The 15,100-nt window shown below is 33.3% G+C and overlaps 1 protein-coding gene across 1 annotated transcript in view; it reads left to right on the top strand.

The window, feature by feature from the left end:
- The window catches only part of LOC138713406 (type 2 phosphatidylinositol 4,5-bisphosphate 4-phosphatase), a 37,019-nt gene extending 22,285 nt beyond the window's left edge, over positions 1-14,734 (top strand). Inside the window, exons 6-7 of the mRNA XM_069845489.1 lie at positions 3,736-3,790; positions 10,170-14,734. Of these exons, the coding sequence (XP_069701590.1) occupies positions 3,736-3,790; positions 10,170-10,255 (141 nt within the window). The 3' untranslated portion in view covers positions 10,256-14,734. The remainder of the gene's footprint in view (positions 1-3,735; positions 3,791-10,169) is intronic.
- The last annotated feature ends 366 nt before the right edge of the window (positions 14,735-15,100 follow it).

Below are 15,100 nucleotides of genomic sequence, written 5' to 3'. Positions count from 1 at the left end.
TCGTGTGGCAGAAGTGGTCAGAGACAATTTCCCTAAAGTAGATTTGTTGATTTCATCAGTGAAAAAAGTATTTCTCAAAGCTCCCAGTAGAGTTAACGTGTTGAAAGAAATGTACCCTGAAATTCCATTGCCACCAAAGCCAATTTTAACTAGATGGGGTACATGGCTAGAAGCAGTTGAATATTATGCCGAACATATAGACTCTATTAACAATGTTCTCCTTGCATTGGACTCTGAAGATGCAGTCTCAATTGATACTGCGAAAACAGTTACCTGTGACATAAGTGTGAAGAATGACTTAGCTCACATTCAGCATACATTTTCATGCATCATAAAAACGCTCAAAAGTCTCCAAAATAGGCACCTTTCACTATCTGAAAGTTTTGAAATTATAAATAGTACTGTGGAACAACTGAATCGTGGTAGAGGTAAAGTTGCAGATGCAGTAAGAGCTAAGGTGGACACTGTACTTTCAAAAAACCCTGGATATGAAGAACTACAAAAGGTTGTTGCTGTGATGAGTGGTGAATCAACAGTGAAGATTAACTTGGACTTATCCCCAGCAGACATTGTGAAATTGAATTATGTACCAGTTACTTCTTGTGACGTCGAACGCTCTTTTAGTCAGTATAAATCTATCCTCAGAGACAATAGAAGAAGATTCACTTTTCAGCACTTGAAAGAAATGTTTGTAACCTATTGTTATGGTAACAGACAATAAAAATTGTGTTTTGTTGAAACTACATTGGAAGATAAGGTACGTCCATTATATTTTTTGTTTAGTTTGATTAAAATGTACCAATATTTAACGTACATAGTCATTTTTTTATAATTTTAAGTCCATATTTAATTCCATATTTTGGTAAAAATCCATATTTAATTCCATATTTTGGTAAAAATAACTACATATATATTTACATATTTCATATATTTTTAGTCCATATAAATCCGTTCCCTGGTTATTACATACAGACTAACTCCGCAATGAGGAAATGTTTGTAGGAAAAGAGATGTGTATTTTAAAATGTACAGTGGTTATAATAGAAGTTATTGGTTCAGTATGTAACTCAAAATTAGCATAGACTCAATGGAAGAATGAAAGAAATTGAATTATCATGAAATTCATCCCCAGCTCATTTCTGGCACTGGTTGTGTCTGGTCATCAGGCCTCAATTAACCTATGGAGTCTTGGTATTGTGGGCAAAGGCATCACAGCCATAAAAGCAACAAAACTGGCGAACTTACAAAGACTTGTCTGCTTATGCACCATAGGAGCTTTTAAAAGCACCCCTACAGCTGCACTAGAAATCCTTGCTTTACCACCGTCAGATATACACCATGTTCCGCTTATAGTGATCGAGAAATAAGTTAATTTCAAGTGTAAATAATAGTTTAATAACATAACTTGATGTAAAAACTCTGAGTTTGGGAGAATGGTCAATGCAACTCGATATGTGCACTTTGAGTTACTCTGCAGACATCTAAATGGTACTCAACCTCCTGCTAAGTGTTCTGTAACATTTGTGGAGTGAATAGCGCAGCTGCATTTGTAATGTGTTGCCTCAGTTATTACAAAGTGTCAACTGTACCACGTTGGTACACAACACCCTTCACAAAATCTCAGAACAAAAGTCAAAGAGTTTCTCCTCTTCCAGTCAATCTATTGGGAAAGTTTGCATCCAAGAAGTCATGCACTGCTCCATAGCAATGGAGTGGAGCCATATGTTGCTGGAAAACCGATCTTGGTGGGAGTTGGTCAACAACAAAAGTTCTGCAACATGTCCAGATGCACAGTCCCTGTGACTGTCGCCTCGATGAAGAAGAATGATGCGTTTGATCGCGGATTCGATTCCCCCTTGGGCTGATTATCTGGTTAGGTTTTTTCCGAGGCTTTTCCCAACCATAAGGCGAATGTCAGGTAATCTATGGCGAATCCTCAGCCTCATCTCGTCACAAATCCCATCAATGCTATATAACCGAGCAGTTGATACAGCATCGTTAAATAACCAACTAAAAATGACGGAATGCTCTACTGAATGGCATCAGGCTTGTTTGTGCATTGTTGAACATTGGTACGCATGCGCATGCACATGTAGCTGTTTTTAAACCACTGTTTCATAAACTTGAACAGTTTCTGCATTTTGTCAGATGTAAATCACAACAATATCTTCATCTGATTTTAAATGGTGAGCATTTATTTCTCGATCCCTTTAAGCAGAACACGGTGTATTCTTTAAAGCAGAGGCTAGATTAGCAGCCTATCAAGTGACTCACATGGACAACTGGAAAAAAGGGTCTTTGTGGTTCTGGACACACCTTGATTCAGGACTCTGTGCTGAGAAACTCAGAATTACAAATGAGATCAGATCTCATGTAAATTGAATACTACTTTGAACGAGCTTTCAAGAATCCAAATAGGATCACAAACAGACTGGTCAAGGAGACAGAATTCAGGAGCAGTCCAGAGTCAACTTACCTAGTTCACAGATGGCTCATGTGTAGGGGCCCAATCTGAAGCAGGAATGTACAGTATATCTCCAAAGTCAAAACCCAGCTTTGGCTTAGGTAGATAATTATTATATTGTCTTGCAGGCTGAGAGAAGTTGAAGAAGGCTACAGAGATAAACACATATTCTCATATTTTGATAGTCAAGCTGTCCTTAAAGCACTTTACTCCATCCGATTTAAGTCTAAACTGGTATGAGAATACCATTAAACCTACAGGTGTGGAAATGAAGAAGCAGATGATCTGGCCAAGAAAGGAGCAAGAAGCTCCTACATTGGACCTAAACGAGTTTATGGTATTAAAAAATCAAATGCAAAAACTGCAGTAAAACTATGGACTAATAGAGAACATCAGAAAAAATGAATACAATATCCTGCTTAATGTCTTGGCAAAACTTTAGTTAAAGGCCCCAACCAAGCTCTCTCAAAGTCTCTCCTGCATCTGAACAGAAGAATACTTAGGCAAATGGTTGAGTTAGTTACTGGGCATGGTCATTTCAGGAAACATCTACAAACTGTGGGGCTCTTTCAATGAGATCACTTTTATGGACTGTGCTTACAGCATACAAAAACTGCAAAGTGCATACTGCTTGAATGTGAGGAGATTCCAATTGCTTGGGACCCTGTCACTGAGCAGTACAGATGACCCTAACATAGGGAGTGAAGGTTTTGGAACTTATCAAGAATACAAAACTAGAACTAATGAAATGGGTTTTTTTTATTACAACTACTTTCATATATCCTCATCTCAGACTCATATGACCAGATGGCTTGATATTCGTCATCCAGTAAGGCTAAACGATAGTTAATTACAATTTATTTTTACTTTAATTTTGTTGTATATGTCAAGATGCAAGGCTATTCCTGTAAGGTCACAATTAATAGTGACACTGTAATAGATCCAAAGCTCAGCTACGTGACAAAAACTTCATTGTGATCCTTGTCTACTCAGCAAGATCTGGTCATTTTTCGTAGTTATTGTTTTGCTTAATGATTTATGTTACCAGTATATTATTTTCTTATATGAAAGTGATACAACAATATCATTGATAAAGTTAATTGAATTTGGATATCATGCGATATTTTGTATTTTACTGTATATGGAATTATTTTGCTGATTAAAATTTATTTTTAATGAAGATTGTAATCCATAGAACTTAAATATGTATTGGTAAGGAATTAGTTCACTTGAACACAAAATCTTGAGTGTGCTCTTTGGCATATTTTCAGGTTGGCACATACCAGTTGGTTCGCAGAAATGGAGGATTCTATGTAGCATATGTTGGTAAGTCACATTTTTGTTGAAATAGTTTCTTGAAATACAGAAAAAAGAGTTGGGTTTTCCATCACGTGTTGGGACTCCACTTCCAATGTTTTTAGAACTACATGTGTAGTGTTGCCATATTTAAAAAGTGAAAATTCGATACACTTTTCTTTCATCTTTAAAATGTGTAAATTGAAAAAGGGGTGGAAATAGATTAATTAACTTTCTTGCATTAGATGGTGTAGTAAATATAAAATAACCTAAATTTTTAAAACAAAGTACTTTTATTTACTAATACATAAATCTGCAGCATATAACACCAAATACATTTTCAGGTCATAATTTTCTGTTTTATCAATATTGTTCAACATTTTTCATTGTAGTATAACTGATGTAATTCATAAGCTAATAACGAGGCTTGCTAACAAATGTAATTTTTTTCTTGGCATTGTTGTGGAGAGGAAACAAAGAGCAATACCGACAACAATAACTGTACTCAGACTCGAGCAGAATGCTTCATCTCTGACGTACCAATGAAACATGTTTCATTCAACGTGAGCCTAGTTGAATCCTGAACTTAAATCTAGTATTGTCAGTTGTTGAGCAGTTTCCATCTTTATTTATTATTAATATTATTGTTGTGTTACACATTATTGAGATACGCATTTCCCGACATAAGCTGAGACCTGCACATGTCACTTCACTTCGGTAGTGAGGGGAGGAAAAATGTGATCCACTCCATTTAGTCGAGAGAGTTAAACCATGGCGGATACAAGTGTTTTCAGTGTTGAGGAGCGTTTGGTGGCTTCTATGTGGGTTAACGAGTGTCAGAACATAAAGAAAACAATGACAGACATTTTGCCCTCCATGCGTATGTTCAGCTCGCGGTATTACGCGAAAAGCGAGTGTAAAGTGCCAAAAATGTGAAGTCTGATTATGTGTGGACAAAAACTGCTTCATGGAGTATCACACTAAGACACAGCTGTAAAATAGGACTATAAGAGGCTAAATGGGGAGCTTTCAACATCAATGTAAGTAATAAAACTAAATTTTTTAAACTTTCGTTACATAATTACACGATTGTGGTATTATTCCCACATGAAAACAACAATGCAAAATAACTGTTTCTTTCCCTTCAAAATGGCGTTTATTTCATAATTTTGTCATGTATACATCAGAAAATATTAAAGGTTATCCAAGAGTTTGCGCTAAAATTTAAATGTCCACTTAAAAAAATCCCGTACAGCTGCCCCTACTATGTTGTTTAAAGGTACTGCCATACCCATTAATTGAAAAGAATAAAATCATGTGAAAGGAAAGGAAATGCTAATTTTTTCTCTTAGTTTTTGTTTGCTGAAAACCTTGTTGGTACCGTCCCAGAAAACCTGAAATGTTTGACATTCCTATACATGTACAGGGTCATGGAGAAAGATTCGACTTCTGACGTACGGAAGCATATGGAAGGTACACAATCAGAGTCTGATATTGCAATTAACAGCATTCCCCCTTCCTTACCCCAATGGCAAGCAGAAGGAAAGTTAGGAAATTTATCTATGTGGCAATGTCATGCCCACTTCCTGTGTGGTGCCGCATTCAGTTCTCATAGGCTGAGGAATCTGGAGAGCTGATGGGAGCTCAAAAATATATGTTACAGAGCTGTTAGAAGTTGCTTATTTGCCTGCATCAGCTTCAGATTCGATCATCAGGATAATATACCCCATGATATGAATGGGTTTCTTACTCCTTCAGAGCCTGTTATTTGCATTAGCCAATCGTAACGGATCCAGCAGGTCTTGGGCTATATTGTACCCTGATGATGGAACCTATAAGTAGTTCCAAGATATGGTGGAAAACCCAAAACTCTTAACACAGTCACTGTGATTATAAAATAATTTGTAAAGTATCTATGAATCAGAAAGAAAAACATGTTTTCTTATATATTAGACATCCTCTTTATATGCCATGAAGGTGCTTGTGGGACTATGGAGGTAGAGCTCCATGCTTTCATGACCTTGGCACTAGAATGAGGTGCTATGGTTGGTAAATGATGATTGACGTGTGCTTTGTAGCAGGCGCAATATGTTTCACCATAGTTTATAACAATCACTTGGAATACTGTTAAACAATTTTAATTTTGTTTTTCATATTGTATTTAAAAATCATGATTTGCTTTTGGATATTGAAATGTTAATATACTCGGAAAAATATATGGTGAGGTGCCAAAGATGAAAGATAGCTGGCACTTCAGTGCTACCCAATTTGAACCTAAAGCACTAATGTTACTGAAAAGCACATACAACTCCTATACAAAGAAATGATAATTATATATCCGCAATATATTATGCTATTTTATAGTCGCAATATGAAATATACACACAACATGGCATTGGAATAAAATTTGGGGAAGTAGAGTAGCTTGCCTCACTTCATAAACATCTCAAATTGTGCCAACCTAACAATTACAAAATGTCCAACTATCGTGATATTTGTAACATATTTGAATGTATGTATTCGAGGAAGTGTTTCCAGTAGTAAAGTGAACTTAACAGCTAGAAAATCGCTAAATTTAAGCAGGTGATGAAGTAATGGGGGAAAAATGCTCAAGTTGCATCTTGGGAAGAGGATACTGACAATTTGAAATTCCTCGTTTTTTCATTGAAACTTGCATTTTTTTATGTGCTGAACATCTAAAAATCTAAAATTGGATATTAGGTAAAGCTTTAAAGCAAATAGGAAGCCAAAATTTTACATTTAATCCCCTCCCCCCACCCTGATGTATAACTATTTATAAAAATGATATAACTCAATTTCTTAGATATTGAAAAGTTCTGTTACCATTAGGTTGACAAAAAATTTATTACAAAATGACTTCACTTGGTTTTTATATGCTTCACAGAATCATTATAACTGATTTTGGAATATCGTGGATTTCAGTTTTTTAGTCCCCTCCTTTGCATATTATTATTTTCATATTTAATTAAAATATCAGAATTCTAATGTAGCCAGATCTTTTTAAATAATCTGGTTAAAATCTGTACAAAATTTTAGTTTTGTATCATTGACAGTTCCTGAGTTATATATTAAATTTAAAGTGAGCATGATGACCAAAAAAGCAATTTACGCAAAGATTCACTTGACATAAACCTCACTTGAAGAGTTAAGCCAGGAATGTCAAAGCAACTGTATTGCGTGCCCATACTCTAAGCAATACAAATCCAACAAGGTTCACTTTTCAGCAAGATAAAGTACAATCATCTCTTTTAAGGAAATGTTGTATGGGTTCTTGAGAACATGCATTGCAGGCGCTTCAACATCCCTAGGCTAGGCAGTGATTGTTGTGAGCTTAGTATATTTACATTTTACATGTTCTGTCTTATTTTTTGAGCAGTCTCTCATGGCTTTCGTATCATTTACAAGTTTAGCCTTCTGTTTGCTTATCATGCCCATGTTGTGTAACTATACAGATATACTACAAAACATAAACCTACACTCATTGCAACCTATATAATACATACACTGTTTATATACTGTACTATGTGTTTTAGACACTACAATAATTGTTTTTATTAAGATGTAACAGCTACGTTTTACACTTTAAATCAAAAAGCAATTCAAGGAATATATTCCAAACAATTTCCATATAAAAGTTAGCATCCATCCACAAAAGATAATACAGTCAGCCCTGGATACAGTGAACTCAGTTATAGTGAACATTCAGCTATAGTGAACCTAAATTGTTAGTCCCGACCTGCATACATTAAAAAGTACATTAATATTTCCATTTACAGTGAACCCTTACTTCGGTTATAGTGAACCTAAAACTAAAACTTCCCCAAGAAAATGTAATTTTAAAAAGGCTAAAATGGTAATTTAGGAAACCCTTTCTCCTATAAACTTCCAAGAATATGTTCAGAACAAAATCTCAAACCTTCTACTCCTTAAGTGCATTGAAAGACAAAGGATTTGTTCAGCTTCCTGGACAGCTTGAAACATATTAAAGAGAAGCAGTGAGGGATAAAGGAAGGATTAGTTCTGACTCCCTTAAAAGAGGTTATTAGGAGAATAGGAGAGAAAGAGTTTTCTTTTGTAAAAGGGAGTAGAGTGATGACCAAAGGGTAAATACAAGAAGGATTACAATATAATGGTCCACAACCTTTCCTCCCACATCTTTGTAAAATTGAACTCGGGAAAATTCCAAGGCCGAGTACACAGTAGCATGCCTCTAGTGGGAAGAGGTGCGAAATCGATCAGTGCCTACAGTGTGTGTTATCTGTGGTGCCTACTACCTACATGGCGAGATTAGATTCAAATTTCGAACTGTGAACATCAGGATGTCAAAGCGTAAAGTGTTTAAGTTGGAAGATATAGCGAACATTAGTACTGATATTGAACGAGGTCTGTCCCAAACAGGCATTAATACTGTATTTATAGCAACGTCAGTAGTATAAAAACAGACACTTCGGTTTTAGTGTTTGCTCATTTCCATATCTTCGATGGTACAGCTTACACACCTACCTCAATGTTTCCAGGAAACAATGACTATTCATTCTTGTACAGAGCATATCTTCAAACACATGTGAAAGAAAACAATATATTACTGTTTTCATGAAAATAAATCATTACTTTTGGACCACCCGGTAAAAACTTTCGTCACAGCGAAAAAATGCTACAAACGTCTGCATCAACCCAACATATGAAACAATTAAGAATTAAATTTAATTGAAAGTATTAAGAGCCACCCCCGTTTGAAGTGGAATCCTCTTGATATGCAGTTGAACTCTGTGCCACTGAGCTGCTTTTAACATGCTAAGTTTCAATATTATAATAAAATGGATTGCAGCAGTGGAGAAGTAAGGAAGTTGTCTCTATAGCAGTGTGGACGAATGACTGTTTTTGCAAACATGCCTGCTCACAAAATAAAATGTCATTTTTAACACTTGTCTTATAAATAACTATTAGACTAGCCTATCTGAAAGTCGTGTGCATGAAACATATTTTTTACAAAATAACTAATGGGTCTTCATTTGAAATGAACACACAAATTATAATTTACCTGAAATAGGAGCAGATGATTTTTTTCGTTTCTTTCTTGTTTAATAAACTGAAAAATGAAATAATATACTTTGTATCAAAGGAAAAAAGATTCCCTAAATAAATTATTGTTTATATTCTTTGCTTGTGATGTCTACCTAATTCCTTAAGATCTCTATCACAAAGGAATCGTTATAAAATGCCATTGACGTGCAACTAACCTATGGCAGCACAATAATTCTAGGCGACAAGTTCTAAATCCCCATTTTTATGTATGGGTAAATATTTGGAGAAGCATTTAGTTAAAATAACTATGAACGGAAATATCATTTGCAACATGATAAAAAAAATCTCAATTGTTGTGGAATGTGTAAAATGTATAATGAGAAAGTGTGTGTGGTCTTCATGGAATTCATTTTTGACAGCTATGTCTAAGTAATTGTTCTGTAAATGTTTTGTGTGTGTTTTGAATAATTATTTATATTGTTCGTAGCTGATAACGTCCTTTGATATTATGACTGGTCTTGTAGCTTATAATTAACTAATTAATTAATAATAGAATACTTTGGAAGGTGTTTATTTTGAGGACCATATTTTTAGTTCAAATTCATTGGTTTTTTGTGGAGTCAAAATTATTGCTATTTAGTCATACTGGCTTGCATTCTGATAATAGTTTGTGGTACATTGTAGTTCCTGCCAGGGTGCGAATTAAGATTTCTAATGAGGGGGATAGAATCCTAGATAGAGAATACCACACATAAAATTATTATTATCCTCATTTGATACAGCTCAACACTTAGTCACACTGAGTTGCTTGTCTCGCATCTTGATCATAATAATAATAATAATAATAATAATAATAATAATAATAATAATTATATCCATGAGCAGACTTAAGATAAGATGTGTAATTCCTAAGTTACTGATTGTTGTCAGCTTGCCAGTGATGATAATACATCAATATTATTTTCTTTGCTTATTTTATACTGTACTTTATAAAGTACCTATACTCGAATTAAAACAATTATATTTTGTGAAGGGGAAAGGATAGAAGTTATCCCTGGCAGGGATGTTAATATGAATTTTTGAGGGAGAATAACTTTCCAACGGGGGGGAGGGGGGGAATTTCCCCCCATCCCCCCTCCGTTAATTCGCACCCTGGTTCCTGCTCATTTTCCCTGTTCTTTAGAACAGTCTGTGAATATATGTAACTACATATTGTGATTCTGTAAATCTGATATTTGTTTAAAGAGTGATTCCTTGTTGAGCGTCTGTTGTATCTTGTTTTTCTACGTGGTCTAGTTATTACATTATACTCATTGTATTGTGGTAAGTTTGTTTGCATTAATAAATTTATCTGTATTTGCAGGTGCATTCTTGTTGGCAATTTTGGCGTTTGCCCGAAGTGTTTATTATTGCACTATGAAGGTGAGCCTAATTGAGGGTCCAATGTAATCCGAACAGTACAGAACAATGTGGGCACATTCCGAGTAAAGATGTGGTTGAAAGGTGCAGACAACAGAAATGGTTGGCTTGATTCTGCATAAACAGGCCAGATTGCACTGGTACAGTTTGTTTTGTTTCTTCTGTGTTAACAAAACTAAAAAGTAACTAGTGGATCCAGAAGAGTAGGTACGCTGACTTTACGTGAATATTAACCACTGTTCACAAAAAAAAAATTTCAGTCTTCTTAGTACTTGGAAGTTCTAGCTGTTATCTCCCGAAAAGCAGTGCTTCCAGTATTCAAAATTGAAAATCAAGATTTATTACATAAAAGAGTTGTCAGATTACACATTCGTGGTATGCTTGTTGATCACGTTAGTCAACTAACCATGCCGTCACCGAAATAAAGTTTCTGTAGGTATGTATTTAATATGCCATTGTAATAAAGATTTGAGGCATTTGTCAATGGTGCTACCATTTTGGTGTATGACAAGCACTACTCAAAGTTAATTGATAGTGAACTATGGTTAGTCTTATGTGGAGATAAAGCCTCATTTGCTGAACAAACAGGACCGCTGTGTTTTGCTGTAGGCTGTGCTGTGCTGTATATTAAAATATATGATTATGACATTAGTTACACTAAATTAACATTTGATTGTGTAAGGAAATTGTTAGAAGATGTATTATCTTTAGAAAGTGGCTGCCACAAATTTAGGAAATTTTCTATGTAAAACTTCAAGCAAGAAATATCATCATACTGATATTCAAGAAAGACTGATAGATTGAGTCTTTCAGCTCAATACTTGTTAGAAAGTCAGAAATAAGACCTTGCATTTATACTCAAAGTTTGAAATGTAATATATCAGCATATGTGAAAATTAGCACAGTAAAGTCATTATAGTGATTTTCAATACCTTCTTTAGCATGCCTTCTCTTTTTCTTTAATTGCAAGTAATAAATCCATGAATCTTCATAAGATATGTTGGATTAAAAGAAAAATAATGGTTTTGAATTTACAGATTATTCAAAACAAATTTAGCAGATTTAGAGCTTTAAAGCCCAGAATTTATTAACACAAATTACTTTTTTTAGCAGATACAATATAAAAAAATGTATAAATATAAATAACAAATTCAGATGTTGAATTGAGACAGTATGGTGGCCATGTTCTAAGGATCAGTCTCATGGTAAATAGTTATTTTAATGTAATTGATAATGTGATAAATTTGTGTGATTATTGTACTATCTAGCTTTTGTAGCAATTAAAATACTCCTTAATCGGCTATATGGCCTTGAAATAAAGTAGCGACTTTACTCCCAGTTGTTTTTTACTAAATAAATAAATTTATGAATTTACTCTCATTGGTCTTCTATTAAATAATATAGCCTATTACACCTAGAAGCTAGCTAAAACTCGTTTTCCTACTTTTCTTGATGGATAAAATATGTAACAAATTGAAACTACACATTGGAAAGATTTAGGAGTTCAATTAAGTAAACCTTTATTATTAACAAGCGGGTGTCTCATTGTAGAATGAAAACTATTCTTGTGTTGTGAGAAACTGGTTAGTGGCATTATCCATAACATTAAGAAACTTATTGCGTAAAACAATTGTTATTTTTAGCATGTCTGATTATGTCTTCATTCCATATCATTTTATAGCATAAAATTTCATGGACCTGTCATTTTCTATCATCAGAACAGCAAAAGGAATATAGATACAGCTTTAAAACATGAAAATATTGAGAGGCTTTTTGATTCAGCAGGTGTACACAGTGTTTAGGCAAAAAATATTGATACATGAAGTGCTTTCTGTTATTTTTATAGTCGTGTTTTTAATTTGACAATTGTCATGCTCTGGAAATATGAAAAAATACAGTAGAGAAAAAAATACATTTGTTCAGATTATAGTGCTTGATCGAGCGTATTTAAAGATTATTCATTGTTTATTGGTAATATGTTACAACAACAATTTTACATTTACAATTAATGTTTGAGCATATAATGTTTCATTTCTGTTTGTAATATCCATTAAAGATTTTTAGTAGCATTTAATGGTTTATGGTTATCTTATATTTTCTTATGTCATTTCCTGTCTTTGGTGCTTTCTCCTATCGTCACTTTCTACAGTCTATGATCACTCTGTTTATGAATGAGCTGTAAACTAACAATTCTTGGATTGTCTGAAATACATTAGAAATAGCAGTAGTAATTATCATTGATTGCAAATACATGCTGTATTAGCATCTTTGAATACAAAAATAGCATCTGATGTCACGTACATGGAGACTTTTCAGCATAAATGTTCATTTCATTTCATAACCTGTATTTCATACTTTTAGTAATTTACTGGGAAATGTAGTGTGGAAAGTTGGAGCAAATATTTGGCTATCTTATTTTATCTGTGACATAATATAATTAGTTGGAAGAGAGAAGAGAGAGAAAGAGACATAAATTTATGAATTAATTTTATTTAATGCCTTTCAATGGTTCAATAAAATCTTGTGTATTTCAACTTTTTAAAATTTCTGATGCCAATAACATTTTTTGTCATTCTATCTTAAGAGTTGTTCACATTACATGTGTCTTTCCCAGGATAAGTTGTTGCAGATTGTCTGTGTTATTAAACATTTTTATTCACATGACATAATACCGTATGTATGCGAATACTCCACTCATATCTTTTTCCAGAATTTGGCTAAGAAAACTAGGGTGCACGCATTATTTGAAATAAGATTGGTACCACTTCGCCTCAAAGACTGGATCCCATTATACTATAGCATTGTCTGGCCTCACGGCTCGGTCTGTATGACATAGAGTTGGGCAACACAATTCTTTTTCAGAAGTCGATTTCAACGATTAAATCATACATTACAAATCGATTCTAACCTCCATTAGTTTACTAAATTATTCAAGATAGTGTTTTCTAATTTGTTATTGTAGATAGAGTCTCGGATGCTTCTGCAACAGCATGTGAAGATTATGATGCGTTTCTTAAAACAAATTCATATTTTAATTAGTATTGGAGTACGTCATTATGTAGCATTAATTTCTTATAAAAAACACAAATTACAGCCGATTTTCTTTTTTTTTCTTTCCCCCCTCCTGCCCTCTCTCTCTCTCTCTCTTAAAATTAGGAAAATTAGGGTGTGGAGATTATTCAGTGGTGTGGAGTATTCGTGTATGTGCAGTATATTAAATGTAAAAAGAAACTGTGTTGCAGAGTTGTACATGCTAAACAATACACATCTCTCTTATAAATCTGTTGAGAAAACTTGCAGAATTTTATATAAAATATTTCGAATTTTTTAATTTAGATTATGTACCAAATGCTGAAGCAACATAGGTTGTAAAATATTTGTGCGCATTACATTTATCTTATGTAATACCTGATATCTATTACTACACTTTTCGTTTATGTCGAGTTTTGTGTATTTCATTTAGTCATTTCTGCTACTATAACTAATAAGTGCACAGTTGTGGAGCATATTTTAATGCTGAATGCAGAGCTTAAAGTAGCATAGTAAAAAAATTAATTAATGCTATTTCCTTTTCAAATCAATTTTATAAAATGGAATTTGTTGTTAATGAATGTAAATTTAATAAACATCAACTGGAAAAAATAATTCTCGAAATATAAAGGAGATTAGTAGTATGGTTGTAGTTGTGCATTTCGTCCATTTCATTAAAAATTTTGTTTGCATCTTGCTTTGGCTTTTTTAGCTGCTTTACTTAGAAATTGTGATATTTTTATGGTACCGGTATTACATGTGCCAAGAATTTTCGTTCTGGATCCATGACTTACAAATAGGGAGAATTGAACTACAAACGTTTAAATTTATTTACTGTACTTATGTGAAATCAAATATGATACACAATTGAAGGTGTGATACTCTTGGAAATAGGATAACAAAATATTTATTTATTCAAATAATCTGGAACTATGAGCACTTAAATTTGAGATAAATAGCATACATCAAGTAGGTTTTTTAGGTTATTTTGATATATTAATGAAAAATTGAATTACGTTTTTTTACCACTAACTTTTTTCTTGACAATTGGAACAACAATATAATAATAATAATAATAATAATAATAATAATAATAATAATAATAATAATAATAATAATAATAATAATAATAATAATAAAAAAAAATCACCACATGAGCTTATTTTATTAATTTGTTGAATTGCTTCTATTCAACATTTCTGAAACATTCAGAACCACATACAAGACACAAAATCTGTACAGATGAATTCAATTTGTATTTATAAATGTGCAAAGTATTCTTAATTGAATTTTCAATTGTATATATCAGTGATAAAGTCTTCAGAAGTGTGGTGAAGTGATACTGTCCTTCCTAGACAATCGTGGTCTATTTGAAGAATGGCCTTTTGTAAATTAGTGGAATTTTATATTCCAGTGAAGTAGCTATTGGGTATGAATGTGCAAACAGTACAGCTTTCGGTGTAATATATTCATTTTTTTTAAGAAAATGGTGTAACATTGATCATAATATAACGTTTTTATGGAAAATAAGAATACTAATGGTTTATTTTAAATTAGATTTTTTGTTTTATTTTAGCTGTGTCATTGTCAATTAACTCCCATAAACCAAGTTTATATGAATTTCGGATTTTGAAGTCTGTAAATATTTTATCACTTAAATTCATTATGAAATATATCTTATCTGACATCAAATATGTTATTTGCTTGTTTAATTTCCATGAGAGCGTGGACGTTGTGCAATTTTCAATGTGTGCTCCACAATTGAAAGGTTTTGGGTCGTTTTCACTTGAAGCTATCCTTGTTTGGATTGCTAATTGCTGAAATTAGTACCTTAATTATGGCTGT

Source organism: Periplaneta americana, chromosome 14 (genome assembly GCF_040183065.1).
Source record: "Periplaneta americana isolate PAMFEO1 chromosome 14, P.americana_PAMFEO1_priV1, whole genome shotgun sequence".
Taxonomy (NCBI): domain Eukaryota; kingdom Metazoa; phylum Arthropoda; class Insecta; order Blattodea; family Blattidae; genus Periplaneta; species Periplaneta americana.
Note: the sequence above shows the minus strand (reverse complement) of the source record. Positions and strands in the feature narration are given on the sequence as shown.